Genomic DNA, 23,773 nt, shown 5'->3' with positions numbered 1-23,773 from the left:
AATCAAAAAAGGTTTATGCCTATAAATAACCCAAAAATTGTATGCTGTATAGACAATGCTAATATAAATAATCTGGTAAAAATGCTTGTAGGTATCTACGGCTTTTTTATTGTTAGGTAGGTACACCAAAATAACAAAATCAATTTAGTTAAAAATTGGTTTCGAATACAAATTCACGTTTTTTATGTTTTTCTGGAAGCTTTTGTAAAGTATTGAGAATTTCCCTGACTTATTATCGAGTAAACACTAAACAGACAAAAATAACACACTTTTCAGTGGAAAATCAATACATTTCATCGTTCAAAATGTAAAATGTTTAAAGCGTTACATTTTTATAGCTAAGGCTATTGACATTTTAATAGAAGATTCTCCTTAAGTATATAGTTCATACTGGAACCAAAAAACCTAAAAATGATGTACAATTGATTTATTTTTTTAGATTGAAGTTGAAATTTGATATTTAAACGAAAAATAACAATTTAGGTATAGGCAGAACTTGCAAACATTATGATTATAACGTTTAAACGTTATATTTGACAAAAAATTATTGATAATTTGTAAAGGTTATTATAACGGAAAGCGATAATCAAAAATAATTAAATGCTGCAAAACAAAACATAACGATTAACATTTAACAAAATATAATTTATAGAATATCATCAATCGAAAAATAACAAACGAAATATTTTAAAATCTATTTATTTAAAAGGTCTCGTGTTGGTTTCGTGGAAACATTTATTTCTTATAAAACATAATAATATGTATAATATGTAATATTATATTTATTTACTTAAGTAAACAATCTAAGAATTGATTATATTATATTCCGTATCCGTTACCTATCTACCCGCATTAGTTATTATTTTTAAATCCAATAGGTATTAACACTATTTTAAATAACGATAAATGCAAAAATTGTGTAACGTTTTAATTGTAAATAATATAAAAACCAATTTTTTTTCAAATGCAACCCCTGGTTATAGGATACCTATTATTAATAGGTATCCTAATAGGCTATTAATTCAATAATATCGTTGTAATTTTAAACTTTTATTTATATTACTATACTTTATATAGGTACCTACACAATATAATTTTCAACACAATTAGATTAATTTAGTGCTATTGTCTATTTATAGTTTATATCGCATTAGTATGAATCTAAATATATTCTATAAAAATGAATGTTTGTCTGTATGTCATTGAACTCCTCCTAAACGGTTGAACCGATTTTGATGAAATTTTTTATGTGTTTTGAGCGAGTCCCTGAGAATTTAGACTCACAATTGGACCCAGTATGTCCAACCTGCAGAGGTGCTCAAACAGAGATTTACGATGAAAATTTTTATTTATAAATGGTTGTCATTACCGATTAGTTACTCGGGCAGCGGGGCAGATGAGGAAAAAGCATCCATCATGATATCGCCACGTTTACCAATGGATTCGAATAAAGAAATTATATCTTAAAACATATATAACAGTTTAATATATATTTGCAGTAACTATTATATGGGTAAGTACTCAAAAACTACGTAACCGATTTCGTGAAAATTTCAAATCGTTCTAGGAGATATCTGGAAAGTTAAAAGATAGGATTGAAGTTTGAACCACTTCCGATTCATATAAAATGGTACCTATGTCTAATCCACCGCAAATGAAGAGTTCATCATGGTCGAATTAGTTCTCAAAGCTATGCAAATTTGCATGTGAACCGAGTTTGGTAGGTATAAGTACTTACACCAAAACCGAGATACGCTTTTATAATCTAAATTTTGTATTTTTTCTACGGGTGAAATCGAGTTATGCAACTGAAATTGGATGTTGGTTCATCCGAAGTTTATAGCCTCAAAAAATGACTGGGCCGTTTCCAATAAAATTTATATAAATGGATTACATAAAACGAGTGTTTATGGCTTAATTTTTCTACTCCAATATTATAGGCTATCGATAGCTAAAGGGTAGCTCACACGTAATAATATTGCATTTCAGATTACGAAAAAAGAAAAATTGGTTTTGTTTATCTAAATGGTTGCGATTGGTTACATATTGTATTGATATTATAATCAGAAGAAATATGGGATGCCTATACAATTGTGTACAAATATATTGATTAAAATTACAAATATTTGGCCTGGACAGCTAGTAGAAAAATAAATATTCCTATAATAAATAGCAATAGGTCCATTATAGCCTATATATATATATATATAGCCAACAGGACCATATTATATTTATATATAAAGACGAGCTGACAGACCGTTTCCGCTCGGAATCGTTTTTCGTTTGCAATGATTTTTCATTGTATTCAAATTTAAAACATTCATTACAGTGACCTATTAAATATTTTTTGGACCGGGCCGGGCCTGAGGATAAAATTGATGGACCAGACCGGGCCGAAAATTTACGGCCCTTGCAGGTCTTTACTACCTACATAATAAATATGTATTTGCTATTAGCCATTTACCTACCAATATAATATATGAATTAGTCGAATGGCAACTAGTACGGGAACTTAGTAATAATAAGTATAATTACGAGGTAGGTGCCTATAAGTTTATAGGAAATCCTCACACATATTATAATAAAGAAAAAAAAAGGGGGAAGTAGGTAATAACCGCTGTAGGTATACAATAGCAGTTCAGTGTGCCTCGGCGTTGAGTAGGTTTGAATTCAATTTATTTCAATGATAAATCACAGCAAACGATCCTAAGCGGAGACGGTCTGTCGCCTGCATTAAATGGGTATGTACATTGTGTTATAAATATCATCGTATATTAATTATATTGCTATTAATTACTATAGTAATTTATTTTACAATTAGTAATGTCACTAATGTGCTAGTTATAAACTATAAATAAGCAATATCTTAAGATTAATCAAATCTCATTGCGTGTATAGTAAAGTATAGTAATATACGTAGCAGTGGCGTATCCAGTATTAAATTATTTTTATTTAGGGGGAGGGAGTGGGGCAAAAGTACAAAAAGTCTATAAAATTAGCTACAGCATTGCCAAGCAGTGCGTAAAACGTATGGAAACTACAGCGATTTGGAGGGGGGGGCGCACATGCCGCTTTGCTCTCCTGGATCCGCCACTGATACGTAGCCACGTGCAGGGTAAACATTTCAAGAGAGACCACAAATATTATATTCGAATTACTAGAAAATAACTAAAATAAAAATATAAAAATTGAACGCATATTTACTAAATCAATTAGATTCAAAATAATTTTGACAAATTTTGTGGATTTACGCTCAACTTTTTTGAAATATCAGTAGTGATAACAACTTATACGAGGAACATTATGTGTTACATTTTTACAGAACACGACTAACACGATGACGGTATGTTACATAATATTATCGTGTACTTATCAATTTTAATTCATTTAATAATGCAATTAGAAATACGATTAATATAGAGGATAAACGCGGATCTAGAACATATTTACGGAGGGGGGGGGGATCTTAAATAAAATTTCAGCCTAAGTCTGATAAAAACATTGTACATACTATGTAAGCTAATAGGCTATTAGCTTTTTGACGGCGACCGATAAAAACGGACACAGCCGAAACGCTATCGGCAAAACAATGCATTTTATCGGCTGCAGAAAATAGATATAATAGAAAATTCACCAGTCTACAGGGGGGGGGCATGGCCCCTTGTCCCCTCCCCCCTTGGATCCGCGCCTGCTACCTAGTACATCATTTTGAAGTATGTACTAATATATAGTAAGTATGAATGCGTATGATTTAGAGATGTACCGGGTACCCGGCAATATTACTCGATGTCATATTTAAGAGGATGACAGTGCACTATTTGTTTTCTCTCTTTAGCCCACGCGCAACATAGACAAAATGCATTTTCACAGAATCGTTTTTTCTATGATTTTAAGTAATCTTAAGATAAAATCACTCATTACAAAAAAGATAGAGGATAATATTTTTGAGGGAATATATAACATATCGATTTCTCTAAATATTGTTTCAAAACGATTTAAACATAATTTGAATTTACAACATTTTTTTGTTTATTATGAAAGTCGAATACCAAGTCAAATAACAATTAAATATAAAACCGATATGTAATTCCCTCTAAAATATTATTCTCTATATTTTTTGTAATGGGTGATTTTACTCTAAGATTACTTAAAAACATAGAAAAAACGATTTGCGCAAATGCGTTTTGTCTATGTTGCGCGTGGGTCAGAGAGAGAAAACAAATAGTGCGTTGACATCTTCTTAAGACTTACTCGGTATCCGGCGAAATACTACATATTTACTCGACTCATATCCAATGGCAAACGCTGATTATCTATTTATAAATATATGCATACCAATTAATATAAGTAACGGGAAAAATCTAAAATTCTGGGGTAATAAATTATAACTTATTTTGGTACATATTGGAATAACTGAACCGATTTACAATTATAGCCAGTTGATTATCAACAAATCATGTTTTAGATTCTGAGCGAAGAAGCGAGGAATGTAATGGTTTTACGATGAAGTTTATTTCTTTTTCTTTTTTATTCTGTAAACACTTTTTCTCCCTCTAAACTTCAAGTATAGCATCTTTTCTGAAAGGTAATGTTCTTGAGCCGGTACTTTAAAGAGGTCATTTTTTGATTTTCGAAACGCTACTCGAAATAAAATTGGTTAAAGGAGAAAAACCGTACGATTTCGCGATTTTATAATATTAAATAATTAAAAGACGACGTTTTCTACCAGAAATATTGCTTCAAATTAAAAATGACAAGAGATATTTTTTGTTGTATTTTGGATTTTGTTCACGGTTTAAAGTTCGGAAAATTTTTGAGCTATTTATAGACATTTTAATTTTGGGAGTTTTTTGTTGTAATTTGGTTAAAAACATTCGTAAAAACTTGAAATTTGGGTCGTTTACTTGTATTATTCATACCTAGACATGGTAAAATTTTCAAAACATTTGAGCGACTTATGAGCTTTTTCTTTTCTTTTATATTTTTTTTCATTTCTATGGTATTTCCTAATTATAAATTATAATAATTATAATTATATAAATTACCTATTTATATAAATCGTTCTTAAGCTGTTCTTAAAACGCTTTGTTTATCACCATAGAAACGAATAAAATTAAATAAAAAAGATTCCCTTGTCCGCTCAGAATCGTTTTTTATCGAATGCAATCATTGCATTCAAATCGAATAAAGTAAATTAATTACACTATCCTGTCCGAGGCCCGAAAGGACAAACGATGGACAAACATCCACCAACGAAATGCGCTGACCTACTTTTTTTCTACTACGAATTACAAAAATAAATCTCGTGTTTACTGTCTAATGTTTATATAGTTGATACTTGGTACTTTGACTGTAGTATAATGCCCCATTTTGTATTTACATTTTCACTCAGCCAATACTCGATACCCGGTTAGTATTAAAATGTTTACTCGGCCAATACTCGACACCCGGTTGGTATAACAAATTTTACTCGGCCAGTACTCGGTACCCGGTGTAATACCGCATTTCTACTCAGAACATCTCTAGTACGATTCACTATACATATGGATACTATATCTGCGTCGATGGCTGAACCATATGGAATTCAGATATCTGAACTGTACCTGCAGCTAATATCACTGGCGCAGCCAGGAATTTTGTATCTGATGGTGGTGGGGGGATGGCCGGGTTGGTAAAAGGGTTTTTTAAGATCGTTTTTTTTTTTTTTTTTAAATATAACATAATAATATAGGCTGAAATAAGCATGGTCAATGAAGGGGGGGGGGCTAAAGCACCCTTAGGCCTCCCGGCTACGCCACTGCCTGGTATACACATCTTTGGGCTGATTGGCTGACGACATGTCCTCGGTATAGACAAAGACGAAAGAATAGATAGCACGTTGAATGTATCTAGCAAAGCCATTATTACATTATTACCACAACATCGTCCGTAACACGTCGTGACCGGGCAGTCGAGTACTAAATTGAACCTAACCAGTAATCTGTTCATAATAATCGTGCCGCAGTGAAGTAAAAAAGTAAAAAAGTAAAAAGTAAAAGTAAAACTTATCAGTAGATGAAATATCAAATAATTATATTTCGTGTGTTCCTAAATTCATTACCCGATCCAGCGGCTTATCTAGCGGATTGATTAGAATTTAGGAACACATTATTTTGCTATTGCGCTTCAACCACGAACTTAAAATTAAACTTATGGTTAACCTACGTAACCATGCCATAATCATAATAATGAGTGATTATGATAAAAATCAGTTATCAAATTTATCAGTTAGATAAATATTATTAATATTAAATATTTAAATAAAAAATATTAATAAAATAATAAATAATAATTTATTTTTTTAATTAATCTTAAAATGGATAATAGAACGTCCTTATTTGTTTTGTTTTTTGGTTTAAATCATGTTCATGAAAGCAATAAGTCTTTAGATAAACAAAAAAAATTTTTCATCATTGCTTGTCGATTTTAAATTCTAAAATACGTATAACCAATTTTATGTTAGTCACAAGTATGTATGACGATTTGGATTTTAAAAGTCATTTTAGACTTACAAGAAGTTAAATTGAAGTAAGTAGAATAGTTATTGCCATAATGAATTTGAATTAAATTTGACACTAATATAATTTTGTTATTTAAATATTAGGTTTTAATGTGTAAAGTAAAACCATTTTATTTTCTACCCATGACCAAAGTTGGAAGGCCTTTTGTTGCTTTTGAAAAATCAACTTTGATGACTGTATGGTACATGAGTAACACGGAGACATTTTGGTAATATAAAGAAAAATTACTTTTACTATTCACATATTTGTTTAGTGTTACTGATAATTTAACATTATGTTATTACCTACATGTTATTACAAATATAATATTTTGTTACAAAAATGTATTGAGTACTTACCTAGCTATTCAAATTTTCGAATAAGTACATTCATTTCTTATACATATTGTTTAATTGTATAGTCAAGTTGGGGATCGTTTTGGACTAAGTAGAGGTTTAGCATGCCGTACCATTCATAAATTTATTCGTGCTCTTTCAAAAATTCTTGACGAGATTATAATTAGTTTATAATTAGTTTGACCAACCAGTAATTTAGCTGAGTTGACTTATTTTTTATTTCAAACAAAATTCCGGGCAATTACGATAAGCAAATCAGTGATAGTTTAATTATGAAAAAAAACACGTGCGTACATTTTATAATGTTTGATGCTAATTTTACTCCAAAAAGTAAAAACTGTAAAGTAAAATTTATTTTTCCAATTTACCTCTAATTTGATTTACCTACATGATATCGACATTTGTGTAATAATTTCATGTATTAGTAATATTATTATATTAAATTTTGTTGTTTTTATATTTTTTATTTTGTTAAAAAATATTATGTTCATTTATGTCTAACTCCTTTTAAGAAATACATAGGCAATATAGTATGCATATAATATAGTATGCAATATTGCAATTACCGCCTTATCAGAATAACTCGGGAAGTGATAAACTGATAAGTGGCAATCGACAATATTGATTATTGACTATTGTAAACACAGACTTCTATACTAGTATAGAAGTCTGTGATTGTAAACGATTACAGCGGTAGACCACGGCTATCGTGCTGAAGACGTAAGTTCAAAGTTGTCTCCACTCCACAGCCTTCACTGTCTCGCAGACAAACGAGTAATAATCGATATTGTAATAACGTGACGAGTGACGACTGACAATATTGTGCATCGACGAAGTATACACAATACTATACATATTAATATTGTGGATTTAATTACCTCTGTTGTTGCGAAACAAATGGAAACAATTTACAATTGTTATATTTTGTCTCGATTGAGATGATATTGGGTTTCCGTTAGTCTGTTATTAATTTATTACACAATTGAAATACTGCATCAAATATTGGTGCGTTTTGCAATCAAAATCTTTGAGCTACTGAACGTACGTTTCCAGTAATCATATTAAAAGGTATGGATGGATATATCTACTATCTGCTTTTTTAATGGTACCGTGTTCTAATGCTTTGGTCGTAGCCCGTAGGTTTTCCAGTAGATAAATCATAATTTACAAATTATAGGTACTTGTAAATATATTAAGTTTCATTATTTTTTTAGAAATTTCCTCAGTGCTACATGGCGTATATACACCTAATACTTATTTGTGTTTTAGTCTCATTTTTATATAAATTTGATTTTATAAATACTGTTGAAGCCAGTGGCGTGGTGAAGGCTGATTTTGAAGCCTGTGCCTCGACCAAAATCAGGTCTGGCATTGTTGGCTGCGCAAGACCAATAATGATAATAATAAAGACTAGTAGGTACCTATTTCTGGTCATGGCTCATGATATAACTAATAAACAGTGAGAGAAGTTCTATCATCTATAGGTAACCATGTGTATTTAGCATCTACTATTACGTACTATAATCAATGTAGTCCACATTCTATGACATTCTAACACTTTTGGAATGTTTTTATTATGTTTGGATTTTACGCGACTTCTGTAGTCCGAATGAGAGAGATTGAGTGCAACAAAGTTTTGAAACAAGTAACAAAAAATAATTATTTATGAAGTGGACCAGTCAAAATTATTCAAAATTATTCAGTTAGGTACTTGCACTATAAATGAATGATTATTTTAGTTGAGTCAGTAAAACAAAAAACCAAAATCACTACGTATTTGATCATAAGGGGATGGTGATGGTGGTAGGCATAGAAAACTTCTGGGCCTCACCTAAAATAAATCTTCTACATGCCACTGGTTGAAGGTATTATGTTATTGTTTTTGTTTCATGACATACAATATGCATGCATTTTTCTCAATTGTAAAATATTTTTGATATTTATGTTGTCTGTGTTTTAATTTAATTTTATAGTTTTACCAAAACTGCAAATCCATCAATACAATTTGATAAGTTTTTGAAATGTTTTAGTTAGCAAACAATGGCCCAAGAAAATATAATACACGGATCTGCAATTCCTGATTATTTGTTAAACAGTAAATCAAATTTAAGTCAGCTCTTTACTCGATTACTCAATGAACTTGGAAATAAAACTGCGATGGTATGTTAACTTTATTATTACTATAAGTAGAAGGATAATTATTGAATCTATTATAGATATCAGAGACAGATGGAAGAATTTGATAGAAGCAGCTTTGGGCCTTCATGGCCTGTAAAAGCTAAAAAAAAAAATTAAAAAAATTATTCAATCCTTGTAATATTTGAGAAACCAACAATATTTTGATTCCGTGATATAAATATTATAGGCTGGCATAGACAATGTAACTTAACTAAAAAATCTGTGTTCCATGTAAAAAAAAAATAATTATAAAGTACCGTTTTTGTATGATGTGTACTATTTTATCAAAATAAATTATACAAACAAATTTTAACCATGGCATTAGGTATCATTACATTATCCAATCAAATCATTTGGTTATATTTGGCTCCTGGTTTAGAGCTTTTGAAAGGTGATTGGGAATTCCCAATTCACTGAATCTCTTTCTCTTAACTTATGCATTTGGTTAAGATGTATTTCAATTTGAAGACGGTGCCACAGCTGATACATATGTGAGGATCTTCTCTTTTCACTAAATGTTGGTGAGCGAGGCATGTTTGTCCTATTCTGAGGTGGTTAAAGACAATCTTGTGTTATCAAGGAAAGACCAATTATAGGTGGCTCTTTTATTACACTCTATTATTTTATTTGTTTATACTTATTTTAGATTCTGAGCGGAGCGAGGAAGCTTCTAGTTTTACAATGGTATTTATTTTATTTTTTTTTTTTATATCCTGTATACAAAATATCTACCAGAAGGAATTTAGTTTCAACCTATAGTGCCTTATCTTTTAATAAATTGGATCAAGATGGTACTTTAGACAGGTCATTTTTCGATTTTCTCAATAGTTATTTAATGCCACAAGAAAAACCACCTACAAATTATGAAAAACCGCTAAAAATGGGATTTTAATTTCTAACGCTTTGTTTATCTCCATAGAAACGAATAACAAATAATAATACCTATTATAATATAAATTCAACTTGCAGGATATAATAAATAATAACAATATCCAGACTGACAAACTGTCTCCGCTCAGAATCGTTTTTCTTATACACTGATATTATATCATTGAATTCAAGTTTAATACAATCCTTTATACATTGACCCACATTGTAACCTACTGTACAGCAGAGCAACATCCACTTACCCACTTTTTTAATGATTTAATTATGTTAATTAGTGTGCATTTAATCATTATTAGTTATAATAAATGGGTACTGGTTGATGCCATTCAATAAAGTATTCTCCCGCCACTCAGATTTAGTTGATGCCCACCACTTATCTCTCATATTTTTGATGTTCTATTAGGTAATCATACTATACTTTATAGTTTATACATTTTAAATTAAAACAATAAATACAAAAGTAGGTACTTTAATACTTTAATAGTTTAGTCAATGATGAAATCCAACAAAATAATTGAATGAACTTTAATAATGGTCCACAATTAAATTATAATAGTCAAATTCATTATTAGAATATAATTAATTACCTACATAATATATGATATCAAATATTATTAAATTCAGCAGTAATTCTGTGAATGAATAAAAATTTAATAATAAGTACCTAATAACTGTTAATAATTAATAATGATTAATGAGTATACAAACTAATATGGGATACTCAATAAATAGTTCTATTTTTCTTTTTGAATAACGCATTTATAACTTTTTTGTTTATGATATATAAACAGTGAATATTCAATACTATAACCATTATTACTTACTATATTTATAAATACAATATCATACCTACCTATTTCCAATTATTGTTATTTATTTTAATAAAATTCATTTTTACAAATCCTAAATCCTTTTTTTTTTTTTGAAAATAATTAACTTAATGTGAAAATAAAACTTGTAACAAATTTAATAACAAATGATTAAATTAATGAAAATACAAAAGATATGTGTCTTTTACTAAACCAATGTACCGTTGATACTTTATAATTTCTAGGTTGATATTCATGATGGGTCTTCAATCACATTCAATAAAATGTTACACGCAAGTTTCAATATAGCAAACTACTTAAAGTATGAGTTTGGAGTACAAAAATCTGATATTGTTGGAATATTTAGTGAAAATACAATTTGGTATCCATGTCTTGTACTGGCAGTATGGCATGTTGGCGGCATTTGTGCATTGTTCAATCCTATGTATAATACTAGTAAGTTTGAAATTAATTTAAATCAAGTATTAAGTATGCTTACAAGTTACAAGTTACATTTAGATGTACCTAAGTAGCAATTACTCGTTCCGTATAGTTTATTACATACGTTTTACTTCCAACATGTTTGTTATTATGGCATCAATGTTAGAACAATTTTTATAAATAGGGTTGTAATATAATACTAAATATTTGAAATAACGATTAAATTCTAATAATTTAATAGATGTTTTAACATTTGTTATATTAACAGACATTATGTTCCCTTATAATTAATATGTTTTGTAATTATAAATCATAATCTATCAAAAATCTACCAATAATTCTATTTCATATTAAAATTTCAGAAACATATTATCATTAATTTTAATATGATTTTTGTTTTCACCAGAGGAATTAACACACGTGCTAAATATAACTAAACCAAAAATTATGATAACATCAAAAATGGGGTTGGAAATTGTAAGAAATACTGCCAAACCACTGGATTTTATCAAATATGTTTGTCCTATTGATATTCTTTGCAATACTAGAACAATTGAAGAAAATAATAACTTTGTACCAACTCCATGCGATAATAAACAGACCTGTGTTATATTATTTTCTAGTGGAACAACTGGTTTACCTAAAGGAGTAGAGTTGTCACATAAATCTATATTTCTTATGGTTTCTATCTTAAAGTTAGTATGATTAGTAATTTATTTTAATTAATTTATATAAATTGTATATAATTATTATATACTTTCACAAGTTTATCAATGTGTTATGCTTATGACTTATGATGTATATGGTATATTTTAAACAATTGTATAATTTAAGTAAGTTGAAAGTTATTAAATTACTCGACTAGTGTATCAGATGATGAAATAATTATTATACGATAAAATACCATAATAACACGATAAAAACAAAAACAAAAAATATTCTTTTACTAGGTCTAATGAATAATTTCAAAATAGACGTATATTTTATATTTTTTGAATTTGTACATATTTTCATACACTCTCTAACTATCAATGTTACTTATATTTAGAATATCATAATACTATATACATTAATACATTATACAATTAATGCTAGTATGTCACAACTGTTTAAACTGTATGCTACAGAGTAATATTATTTCAATGATATTCTGAACTAATCTAAGAAAAGTATAATATATTATTTTTAATGTTGACTATTAATGCCTATTCTATAACAGCTGTATAAAAACTGTGAGTAAATAGTACCTACTATTCTAAGTGTATGAGATTAGTTTGTATAAATAGATAGTATGTATCAAAGAAAATGTGGCGAAGCTAACAATACTATCAGTTTAGGATAATCATATTTCTTTTAAACCTTTATTGATATGTATATTGCATTGTAAAATTACCTTATTGCTTAACTTTTGAAATTATAATATATAAATATATTTTAATTTTTTAATTTTTAGTTACATTAGTGAATTTGTAACTAAAACTGATACTTTGATGGGTCTAGTACCTATGTTCCACGGATATGGATTACTGGTAATGTGTATGTGCATGTCAATTGGCAGTAAGGTCATAGTGCTTAAATATTTTGATGAAGAATTATTTTTAAAATCTATCGAAGTTCAAAAAGTATGTATAACATTTATTAGTCTTAATTAAACTGTCAAATGTGTAATTAATTGTTTTTATATTCACCAAGATTACAGTTTTATTTGCTGTACCACCGCTGATGATATTTCTGGCTAAACACCCCTTAGTAGACAAATACAATTTATCATGCTTGAATGTTATATATTCCGGTGCAGCTCCATTATCTTTAGACATTGAAAATGAAGTAATCAATAGGATAGGTAAAGGTAAACCATTAAAAGTATTTCAAGGATATGGAATGACTGAATTATCTATTTTATCAACATTTCCTGGACAAAATGAAGCTGAACATGTTAATGGTTCGGTTGGGAAATTGATATGTGGCATGTCAGGAAAAGTTAGTTGTATACATAATGAATTAAATTAACTGAAGTTGACATTCATTATTAAATAATTGTAGGTGATTGATTTAAATAATGGCAAATCATTAGGAGTAAATAAAAGTGGTGAACTGTGTTTCAAAGGGCCTATGGTCATGAATGGTTATTATGAGAACCCTGAAGCAACAACAACAACAATTGATGGTGAAGGATGGCTTCATACAGGGGACGTTGGATACTATGATAAATATTATAATTTTTATATTGTTGATAGACTCAAAGAACTTATCAAATATAAAGGATACCAGGTACTAATTTATACTTTATTTTAAAGTGTTTTTGTGTTCATATTATATTTCTTCTATCTGTAGGTGGCACCTGCAGAATTAGAATCACTGTTATTAACACATCCCGAAATTGAAGACGTAGCAGTTACTGGAATTCCGAATCTGGAAGCTGGAGAACTTCCAATGGCGTTTGTAGTTAAAGTACCTAATTCAGCTCTCAATGAGAAAGATGTTGTACAATTTGTTCACAGTTGAGTAAACAAATTTGTTATTTAACATTTGATATTTTACTAATTCAACTTATTTATGTTATTGTTTTTTAGAAAATGTTTCAGCCCAAAAGCGTCTTAGAGGAGGTGTTCGGTTTGTGAATAGTATTCCGAAAAATCCAAGCGGTAAAATTTTACGTAGAGTACTTAAAGGCTTAATTAATCAATCAAAATTATAAAAACGAATACAGTTATATTTTGTAGAATATATTTAGTTTACTATGTGGTCATGTAGACAGTTTATTTGAGGAAAATATTGAAATTTATGTTTAGAGATTTATTATTTTTTTTAGTTTTAATAAATATGTTTATAATTTATGTAAAGCTGGACAAGTTAACTATATTTTTAACTTGTTAAATTAAGCTAATATAAAAATTTTAAGTTAAGTCAAAAGTTACTTTTATTTATTTTTTATATTTGGTTAAAAATCAATTACTTTTTTCATAAAAATTAATAATTTTACTTTTAACAAATAACATTGTAATTTAATAGAGGTTTTACAGTTTTAAATAAATATATGTATTAAAATTGATTTTTGTGACTACTTTTATACTTGAATACTTTATTCAATTATGAAATCCAATAGAATAATTAAATTACATTTATGTATTTGTTTATCTAATGGTCCACAACTATACTAAATTATAACAACCAAATTCTTTATTAGAATACTAGCTGATCCCGTGCACTTAGTTGCCCTTTAAATGACTCAAACTTTTTTCAATTCGTTATTTAATATTTGGTGTATGGTGTTCAAAATTTATCTTAACTTTTCAGTTGCCCGGAATAAAATTCTGATTTTCAGCAGTATATTGCTATAGGTAGTTAATCTACCTTCGATCGTAGACCCTGTGCTGTTTGTACGTAAGAGTATGATTTAACTCTAAAGTATTAAAGTTAAACCAAATTTGTTGTTTTTACTTAATTCCACCTACAGTGGGTTAATATAATCAATTAATACAAAACTCAAACCTAACCGTATTAAAATCCGATGAATAAAATAAAACCAAATTTAACCATTTTTAAATTAGCATATCTTCTTCCCAGACATTCATTTATATAATATTATATTATATTATATATATTGACAAAAATAATAATACAAATCAACAAACATGTCCGATTAACCAATAGCAACCAATATATTAATTAATATAATATTATTATTTTAATCTGAAACAATAAACTAAATTTTTTATTATTTAGTTTATTATTTCCTAGACAGATGGCGCCACTGTTGTTTTTTGACATCTAGATTTCCTACTTTTTTGGCGGATTTTCCTAAATTTTTCTTTCGTAAAAACTTTCTCCTAACAATTACAAACATCTTAAAAAAATTTGAGCCAAATCGGACCAGACGTTCTCGATTGATGAGGTAACTTACATTTTCCACACTCCATTTTTATATTTATAGATAACTAGCTGATCCCGTGCACTTCGTTACCCATTATATGTACCAACTCTATATGACTAAAACTTTGTTCAATATGTTATTTAATATTCGGTGTTCAAAACTTATCTTAACTTTAACGTTGCCCGGAATAAAAATTCTGATTCGCAGCGGTATATTATCCGGTAGGCAATCTACCTGCGGTAGATCGCGGACCCCGTGCTGTTTGTACGTAAGTGTATGATTTAACTCTAGAGTATCATAATTATACCAAGTTAGTCATTTTTACTTAATTCCATCTACGATGGATTGATATAATCAATTAATACAAAATCCTAACCCAACCGTACTAAAATCCGATGTTAAAAAAACAAATTTAACCCTTTTTAAATTAGCCTATCTTATTCTCAGAGGTGTATCTACACACAAAATTTCATTTTGATATATAAATATATTGACAAAAATAATAACACAAATCAACAAACATGCCTGAGGGCTAGCATATTATAATACACTATTATTATTTTAAACTGCAACAATAAACTAAATTTTTTATTATCTAGTTTATTTTTTCCTGGACGGATGGCGCCATTGTTGTGTTTTTGACATCTGGATTTCCTACTTTTTTTGGTGGATTTAGACGAATGCTATTGAGATAGAAACCTCCTCCATGATATACTCTTTCGTTAAAAAAAAAATCAAGAAAATCTGATAAGTAGTTCCAGACTTTACCCCTGTACAAAGATTTTCATTTCACATTTATATAGTTGAACTAGCCGACCCGTCACAGCTTCGCCCGTGATTGGTTGTTTATTTTGCCTCCGGAGGATGATATGTATAATTTTTTATTCAAATTCTATCGTTTAATGTGATCGGCAAGTAAATATAATAAAATATAAAAAATGGTTAATGAAAACGTATTGAAATGTTTCTAGCGGTATTAATGATAAATATATTTTTATCAAAAATAGCTGATCCCGTGCACTACGTTGCCAGTTAAATGTACCAACTCTATATGACACAAACTTTGTTCAATCCGTTATTTAATATTTGGTGTATGGTGTTCAAAATTCATCTTAACTTCTCTGTTGCCTGGAATAAAAATTCTGATTTACAGCAGTAGATAATCAGGTAGGCAATCTACCTGCGGTAGATCGCGGACCCAGTGCTGTTTGTACGTAAATGTATGATTTAACTCTTTAAGTATCAAAGTTATACGAAGCTTGTCGTTTTTACTTAATTCCACCTACGGTTAGGTTATATAATAGGTTATATAATCAATTAATACAATATCCTAACCTAACCTAACCGTACTAAAATCCGATGAATAAAAAAAAACCAAATTTAACTCTTTTTAAATTAATCTATCTTCTTCCCAGAGGTCTAATCTACACACAAACATTCATTTATATATACCTATATATATTATATATATATATTGACGAAAAATAACAATACAAATCAACAAAAATGCAGGATTAACCAATAGCAACCAATATATAGTACACTATTATTATTTTAATCTGCAACAATAAACTACATTTTTTATTATTTAGTTTATTTTTTTTTTCTGAAAAGATGGCGCCACTTGTATTTTTGATATCCCTATTTTCTACTTTTCTGGTGGATTTTCCTAAAGTGTTCTTTCATAAGAACCTTGTACTGACAATTACGAACACAACAAAAAAAAAGAATCAACCAAATCGGTTCAGTAGTTTCGGAGTTTATCCCGAACAAAAAAAACCGACTTAATTTTATATAGTAGTATAGATAGGAGTATTAGTGTACGCGCGATACATGAGATTATTTTTATCGATAAACTTCTCGGAACAATTCTATTCTCGGAATCATTATTCTTATTAACACGACGACGACGACGAACAAAAAGGATAGGTTGCATGTAGCTGGAAACCCGCGGGCCGCCGTGCCGCACAATACGTATTGGCAGTGAATAATTATAATCGTTAATTACTCCACGAAAACACAACATTTTTGAAAATCCTTTCCTATTGCACGGTGAAAATATGAGAAGAACCTCTGTTCCAAATTTCAAGTCCGTACGTTGAGTAGTTTTTGAGATACAGCGATCAGTGGTATTTGGATTTTATATGTATAGATAACTAATTATTATTGACTAACATTATCGGAATGGGATAATATTATTATATTCCACATAGAATATACCAAGTGGTACACCAAGTTATCTCATGACAACTTTATCAATACATATGTAGAGTGTAGACATATAATACAATAAAGTAGCATGAAGTAAAACTTCTTACATAATAACAATTATAATTAATTATTAAGGCTGCTGTAAGGAATGTGTACTAAATAAAATGTTAGGTTAGGTTATTATTTATAAATAGTAAATGATAACCAAATAAAAATGAAGCGGGGCCTGAATACCACTGGACAAAAGGCATATCATTAATTTGATTTGGATTTGACTCGTTAGTGGTGCATTGTGGCAGGAGTTGTGAAATAAGTATCTACTTGCCTCCTATCGCCATGAGCCACAAGTTAGTCAAATCCAAAAAATGAACAATTGATTATTGCATTGGTGTTACATATGTATAGTGTTATTAAATCTATGCTAGTATTATTTTTTTATGCCCTACATATTTTGTAAATTAATAATAATTACACGTCTGTTCAGCAATTATATAAAAGATAAATATAGTATAGAGCATCGTAAACTTATTTTTATTTTCTCATTTATAACAAGGTAACATATAGCACAGTTTAGTCATACAAATAATACAAGTTAATGATATACTTAAGTTAAATATTAGGTAAATTATCCTGAGAAAATGAAATAATAAATAATATCGATAAAAAAAATGTATAGAAGCATGATTCTTCCATAAAATAAAATACTATCAACTGCGGCGTTGTATCAATTAAAATCTATATAATAATAAAAAAAAAAAGCAGGTTTATAATTTCATACTACACTGTTCATTATTGCTTTCATGCAGTGGCGGTATCAATATATAACAATCATTTTCAAAGTTGCTGCAATTTCTGAGTTCATAAAAAATGTCCGGTGAAGTTTGTATTTTGATTATCACAAGTTGCCTGTTTGCTTGACTTCCATGACTTTTGGCCCTTAAACCAACTTTTGTACAGATCCTAGTAAAAACAAACTATACTATTTTCCCAAACAAATATAAACTGTTATATTTTCAAATCTTACGAGTGAATAATTATACGCTCTTCTTTCGTGAACTCAGATGAAAATGTAAGTCTTTTTTTTGGACCATCTAAAAACCTCATTATGTATTTCTTAACTTGTATTTTAAAGTCTTTCAAGCTTGTTATATCAGTTTCACAATCTGCAATACCTAGTCCACCTCTTTTTTTGAGATGAATAATTCTGTGTACAAGATTCATGAAACAAAGATTAAAAAAGAAACTTATTGTTATTTTTAATTTATTTAACAATAATATTTACATCAAATCAATTTTATTTTTATTTAGATATGTAAAACGGATTATATAAGTACAATGTAAATTAAATAATTGTTAGCCAGTGGCCTAAATGTCAATGTATTTAAAAAATTTAAAAAAATGGAAGAAATAATTAAAAAGTAGGTATATATTATTTTTTTTGTAAATTTCATGTTAAAGTCATTAAATTATGATGTAATATTAAAATGCGTAATGTCAAGCAAATTATTTAAACATTAAACATATTTTAAATTCATGACTTACTCTATTGGTGATGTTATTCCTTGCTTATTTTTTCCTAACCCATCGCCTTCTTTCCAACCCATGTTTTTCAATATCTTATTACCGACATTGTTGTCTGATATTTTATTATAATATGTAGTTGTGTTAGAATCAATTGTTTCATCAAATGTTGAATCATTCACAATATCTGACAAAGTAATTTGAGATTGCTTATCAATTTCCTTCACCTAATCAATTAATGATTTATAATAATAGACTAAAATATAGATGACGTTATAATAATATATAATAAATAATATTATGTTATAGGTACCTTAATGGTAAAGCACATTTCTTTCAAAATATCATAGGCAATATCTAAAACATTCCTAAGAGCCATTTTCTCTGTTTTTGAATCACCAACTGCTATCAATTGTTTCTGTAGGTACAATTTCGATCGACTATGTATGATAAAAATTAAATGTACTAAATGTCATAAAAAAAATTAAAAAATTCAAGGTAAAATTTTGATAGTAAAATAATTTTTTTAAACTACTTCTGATTAGAGATACTTTATTGTAAGTTCAAGTTGAATCTATCAGATATTTTATAATTGAAGCTGGTATACCGAAAAGGATTTTCAACTCCCACAATGAATCAATCAGATTACCTAGCCACTATTGCCAATTTTGTTGATCAAAACTCGGTAATAATAAACAGATCCACAAACACCTACTTAACCATAGAAGTTAAATCATCTAATACAAAACTAAACCGCTGTATACCACACTATAACCTACTAATTGTGTAAACTCATCTGGGTATGTTAGAAGTCTCATCTAAAGATACTCTACATATTTAAATGTTATTTCATGTTTTTGCATATTTTGGAAAAATTCAAAAGTAATTGCATATTGAAGCGAAAATTTAAAAAAATGCTTGAATTTCTACAGAAAATTAATGCAGTACTATTAGGCGAAAACGTTCAGCTCGCAGATCTTTATCGAGACCCGATAATACTAAGTTGCTTCAAATATGCCCCAACGACTTCGGTTAACGTTGAACGTTTGTTCTGTCTTTAAAAATATGTTAACTGATAAAACCTCACAGCTTCACAGAAAAAAAACTCGAAATGCATATGATTATTCATTTTAATAATAAATACAATTTTAAAAATACATTAAGTTGTTTAGAAAATTCTCTAAATTTTTTTTTATTAAGTATTGAAGTAATTAATTATTATAAGTTGTTTAATTTGTAAATTTTAAATTAATAAAAAAAATTCTTGCATATTTTCATGATTTTTACTGCATATTATATGGCATATTTCAATACTTTTTAGTGCATAAACATCCGTGCTCTACTTATAACTTATAAGCTACTCATATTAAATTCAATTTTTATGTATCAACATATTTACTCAAAAAAATATTCTGTTTTCAAAGATGAAATTAAATCTGTAGTAGTTCAAAAAAGTAAAAAACTTATATAAATTATAAGAATAAAAATATTTAAACATAATTTTCAAAAACATTAATACTTTTTTGAATAATGAATGTCCTATTGTTTTAATTTTAAAAACCTTGATATTAATCCCAAAATTGTTAAGATATTAGTACTAACAAATAGTGTATTAAGGTCCACACACTGCAGCGGTGGCGTTAAATTCTTTTGTATTGGCTTTACCGCCGCGATGAGCGGTGAAATGTGTCCTGCAGCAATTCACAGCCATCGCCACCGCTGCAGTGTGTGGGGACCTTAAAAGAAAAATACAATTATTTATGTATTGTACATTTCTTATTAAATTAATCATTCTGTAATTATATACCTCATCTTAAAAGCATATATTTTTGTAATCAAATTCTAGCTATACTAATAGAAATAAAATCATAATTACACATGTGTGCTACTTAAATGTTCATATTTTATTTCTGGTTTTGCTATTCCGCTAAAACTACATGACTGTTCTAGAATTCCATAGACAGATACACCCTGAGAAGTTTTCAAAATAAAACCTGGTATTATACAGTTGGTGTCATATGGTGTTAAATATCTCATTTTTTTGTTGGGAGGTTGATTATTTTTTATGTTTGATGTTGTGCAGGTTTCAGCATTTTCTGAAATTCATCAAAAACTATATTTTCAATGTAATTTATTATTTAAAGTAAAATTGTTAACACAAATAAATTCACAGTGAATACCATTATCTTTAGCTCCAGCAGCATTGGAATCAGTCATACTGATTTTTGGTACCTTTAACTTAAGCATATTTCTCAAATCATCAACAAAATCTTTAGATAGATTTTCAATAAGATCCATGGTCGGCTTTGGATACCTTGAAAAAATGTAAGAAACTGTGTAGCTTTTAAATAACAATAAGAATTAATAAGCTTGAACTCACTTGCATTCCATAAATTCAACATTCATAAAAATATTAGACAAAACCACTAATCTATCTCTAGGGTATTTCTTTTTATTGGCAATCAAAAATGCTTCCCTAAATTTCCAATGTTCAGAACTTTCATAGATAGTTTGAAGTGGATTAATGTCCCATGATGTGTCGAAACCCATTATACACAGTAATCGTTTTGTATACCTACCAATATAAACATAATTTAAAAGAACATACTGTAATAATAATTGTTGTTAGTATTTTCTAAAACTACTATTAAAATTTGAAAAAATTTTTTTAAAATTTAACAATAGCTGGTCAGGTAAATGTGTTTTGTGAATGTTGCGCGTGGGCTAGAGAAAGAAAACAAACAGTTTGCTGACATCCTCTTAACTAATATTTCGTTGAATATGGAAAATAACACGTTACCTTACTTTTAAAAAGTAATTTTTCGTTAATTGAAATAAAATAATATAACGAAATTAGTTCAGCGTTACTGCAAAAGCAATTTCGTTACAGTAATATTGGTAATTTGCGTTAAGTTACTAACCAACAGTGCCTACCAATGAACATTGAAATAATAAACCTTGCAACAATAATTGCAACACAACAGACATAAAGAAATGTAAAAAATGTAATAAAAATATCTATTGAATTTTGTTTGTATTTTAAGACTGTTTACACTGTTGACAGGTATATTTAAAAAAAAAATCCATGTTACTACTCGATAAGATTCTCATTTACCAACAACACGGGCGAAAAACGAACGCAAAAAACCTTTCGTGTCTCGGGTAAACCAAACGAAGCAACGTAGGTAGTACACTGTGTCCCGGTGTACCGGATCCGTCGCCTTACCTGCGCAAAAAGTCAACGAATGTGACCACCGAACGCTGGTGGCGTATCCCAATCCGGCGGCTCGAATCCACAGGAGAGATGAGAGGTCGCGCTGGAGCGCAGTTCTTCAGTGCTGCAACCGCAAGTAGCACACAGTTGTACTGCAAGGTCCGGGACCACGATAGGGGACGCAAGATAAATATTGGAACCGTTCGAAATGTTAAGGGCGGGATGTTCTCGTCGGGTGGCGCGTACGCGACTCATAGGAAAGAGACTAAAGTTGACCGGCTTCCGAAAACAACGGAGCGCCCGACACGGCCTTTATTCGTGTACCCGCCGTGTCCCGTGCGACGATAGAGCCTTTTAAACGGACAGAGGACAAGGCATAACCTAACTAGTTGTTCCTTGGCGCTACCGACTAAATTGTGTCGGTACTCGGGAGCCAAACCTACCGTAGAACTACAATGATACAGTAGGCATTACAGTATTACAGTACTATAGTATTATAATATTATAGTATTGTGTAGAAACGAGTCTCGGACCACGGCCGCAGATTATCTACAGATAGTTGTAGGTGTATATCAACGACAACTACACTAGCCTTCTTATCATCGAAGTAGGCCGCCATTTACAAATCGGGTAATGTTTACAAGATAATATTATCACAGTCCATATTATGAACATAATAAATCCCGGGAAAAAAATCCCCAGACTACAATATTTATTACTCACAACCAAATATTTTTTAAACGTTAATTAGCATCTATAATAATTACCATTTACCACAGTATTAATATCTAATTACAAATACGTAAATTATGGTATATTATACTAATGTACCATCCATATTAATATATCATTCAAAAAAATTATACATAGTAGTAATAGAATATATTATTATGTCTGGTGAGTATAAATGAACACGTAAAAAAAAAAATTAAAACATTCTTGTTGACCGATTAAACAAGTCGATCACTCGAAATATTTTTATATGGTATATTTGTGATGGTGGGACGTGAGTAGGTAGGTACATTATACATTCATTATTATAATTTGCAAATGTTTGTAGTCAAGTTGAATTACACATAATATATCATTGTAATTTAAAACAAAACGTTATTTATATTATCATTGATATTCTATTATTACTATATAATATAATCTTTTTTGAACGATATAATATGGTATAATATAATGTAATATACGTATTTGTAATTAAATATTAATAATGTGGTAATATTATAGATAATACTAATACTAACGATTAAAAAATATTTGTTCAACCATTCGCTTGTGGTTGCGAGTAATATTGTAATCTAGGCCCTGCGGATTTTTTTTCCTGGGGATTTTTATTCCGATTGGCGATTACCGAATAGAATATAAGTACCCACAACCCACAAGGCTGGGCATTAATGAGTTAAAATGTTAATTTTATTTTAACTTAACTAGTTACATTTGGCTTTTCATTAACTTAACTGTTAACTTACTACATTTCTTTCTTAATTAACGTGATATTAACGAGTTAATTTATTTTGTTTTTAATTTTATAATATTTCTCTATTTCAGTCTATTTCGTTTTCATGTCAAAAAGTACCTATGTATCGTAAATTGTTTAAAGTTAAAAATGTATATCATTCGAATCTAACTTATATGGAAATACTGTATGAAGTATTAACACTATATCCTATAATTTAGTCTTGGGTCGGAAAAAAATGAAGTACGCTAGCGTTGTATAAACAAATTAACTTTTT

General features: G+C 29.1%; 2 protein-coding genes across 3 annotated transcripts; one reads left to right on the top strand and one right to left on the bottom strand.

Annotated features, from left to right (window-relative positions):
* The first annotated feature begins 7,554 nt into the window (after nt 1-7,554).
* LOC132935368 (uncharacterized) lies at nt 7,555-14,263 on the top strand. 2 transcript variants are annotated; one of them, XM_061001895.1, is made up of 9 exons: nt 7,555-7,963; nt 8,926-9,055; nt 11,016-11,226; nt 11,618-11,906; nt 12,665-12,833; nt 12,904-13,191; nt 13,255-13,482; nt 13,546-13,711; nt 13,785-14,263. In XM_061001895.1, the coding sequence occupies exons 2-9, from the start codon at nt 8,936-8,938 to the stop codon at nt 13,907-13,909; spliced, it is 1,596 nt and encodes a 531-aa protein (XP_060857878.1). In that variant the 5' UTR covers nt 7,555-7,963; nt 8,926-8,935; the 3' UTR covers nt 13,910-14,263. The 2 variants fall into 2 exon arrangements, with proteins under 2 accessions (XP_060857878.1, XP_060857879.1); XM_061001896.1 differs by lacking the exon at nt 7,555-7,963 and having other exon boundaries at nt 8,907-9,055.
* Nucleotides 14,264-17,804: 3,541 nt separating this feature from the next.
* LOC132935938 (uncharacterized) lies at nt 17,805-22,607 on the bottom strand. The gene is made up of 8 exons (XM_061002587.1): nt 22,044-22,607; nt 21,198-21,392; nt 20,998-21,131; nt 20,694-20,913; nt 19,131-19,257; nt 18,839-19,044; nt 18,321-18,500; nt 17,805-18,256 (listed from the first exon to the last, which is right to left on the bottom strand). Exons 2-8 carry the CDS (start codon nt 21,365-21,367, stop codon nt 18,061-18,063), a joined length of 1,233 nt encoding a protein of 410 aa, XP_060858570.1. The 5' UTR covers nt 21,368-21,392; nt 22,044-22,607; the 3' UTR covers nt 17,805-18,060.
* Between the last annotated feature and the right edge of the window lie 1,166 nt (nt 22,608-23,773).

The sequence above is a fragment of the Metopolophium dirhodum genome, chromosome 1 (genome assembly GCF_019925205.1).
Source record: "Metopolophium dirhodum isolate CAU chromosome 1, ASM1992520v1, whole genome shotgun sequence".
NCBI lineage: Eukaryota > Metazoa > Arthropoda > Insecta > Hemiptera > Aphididae > Metopolophium > Metopolophium dirhodum.
Note: the sequence above shows the minus strand (reverse complement) of the source record. Positions and strands in the feature narration are given on the sequence as shown.

Bases quoted from the DNA above. Each gene is read 5' to 3' on its own strand.
- LOC132935368 (XM_061001895.1), top strand. From the start codon at position 8,936: ATGGCCCAAGAAAATATAATACACGGATCTGCAATTCCTGATTATTTG. The intron at 9,056-11,015 runs GTATGTTAACTT...TATAATTTCTAG, and splicing joins TTGGAAATAAAACTGCGATG to GTTGATATTCATGATGGGTC. The intron at 13,712-13,784 runs GTTGAGTAAACA...ATTGTTTTTTAG, and splicing joins TGTTGTACAATTTGTTCACA to AAAATGTTTCAGCCCAAAAG.
- LOC132935938 (XM_061002587.1), bottom strand. From the start codon at position 21,367: ATGGGTTTCGACACATCATGGGACATTAATCCACTTCAAACTATCTAT. The intron at 18,501-18,838 runs GTAAGTCATGAA...TCTTGTACACAG, and splicing joins GGAATAACATCACCAATAGA to AATTATTCATCTCAAAAAAA. The intron at 18,257-18,320 runs GTAAGATTTGAA...TGTTTTTACTAG, and splicing joins GAGCGTATAATTATTCACTC to GATCTGTACAAAAGTTGGTT.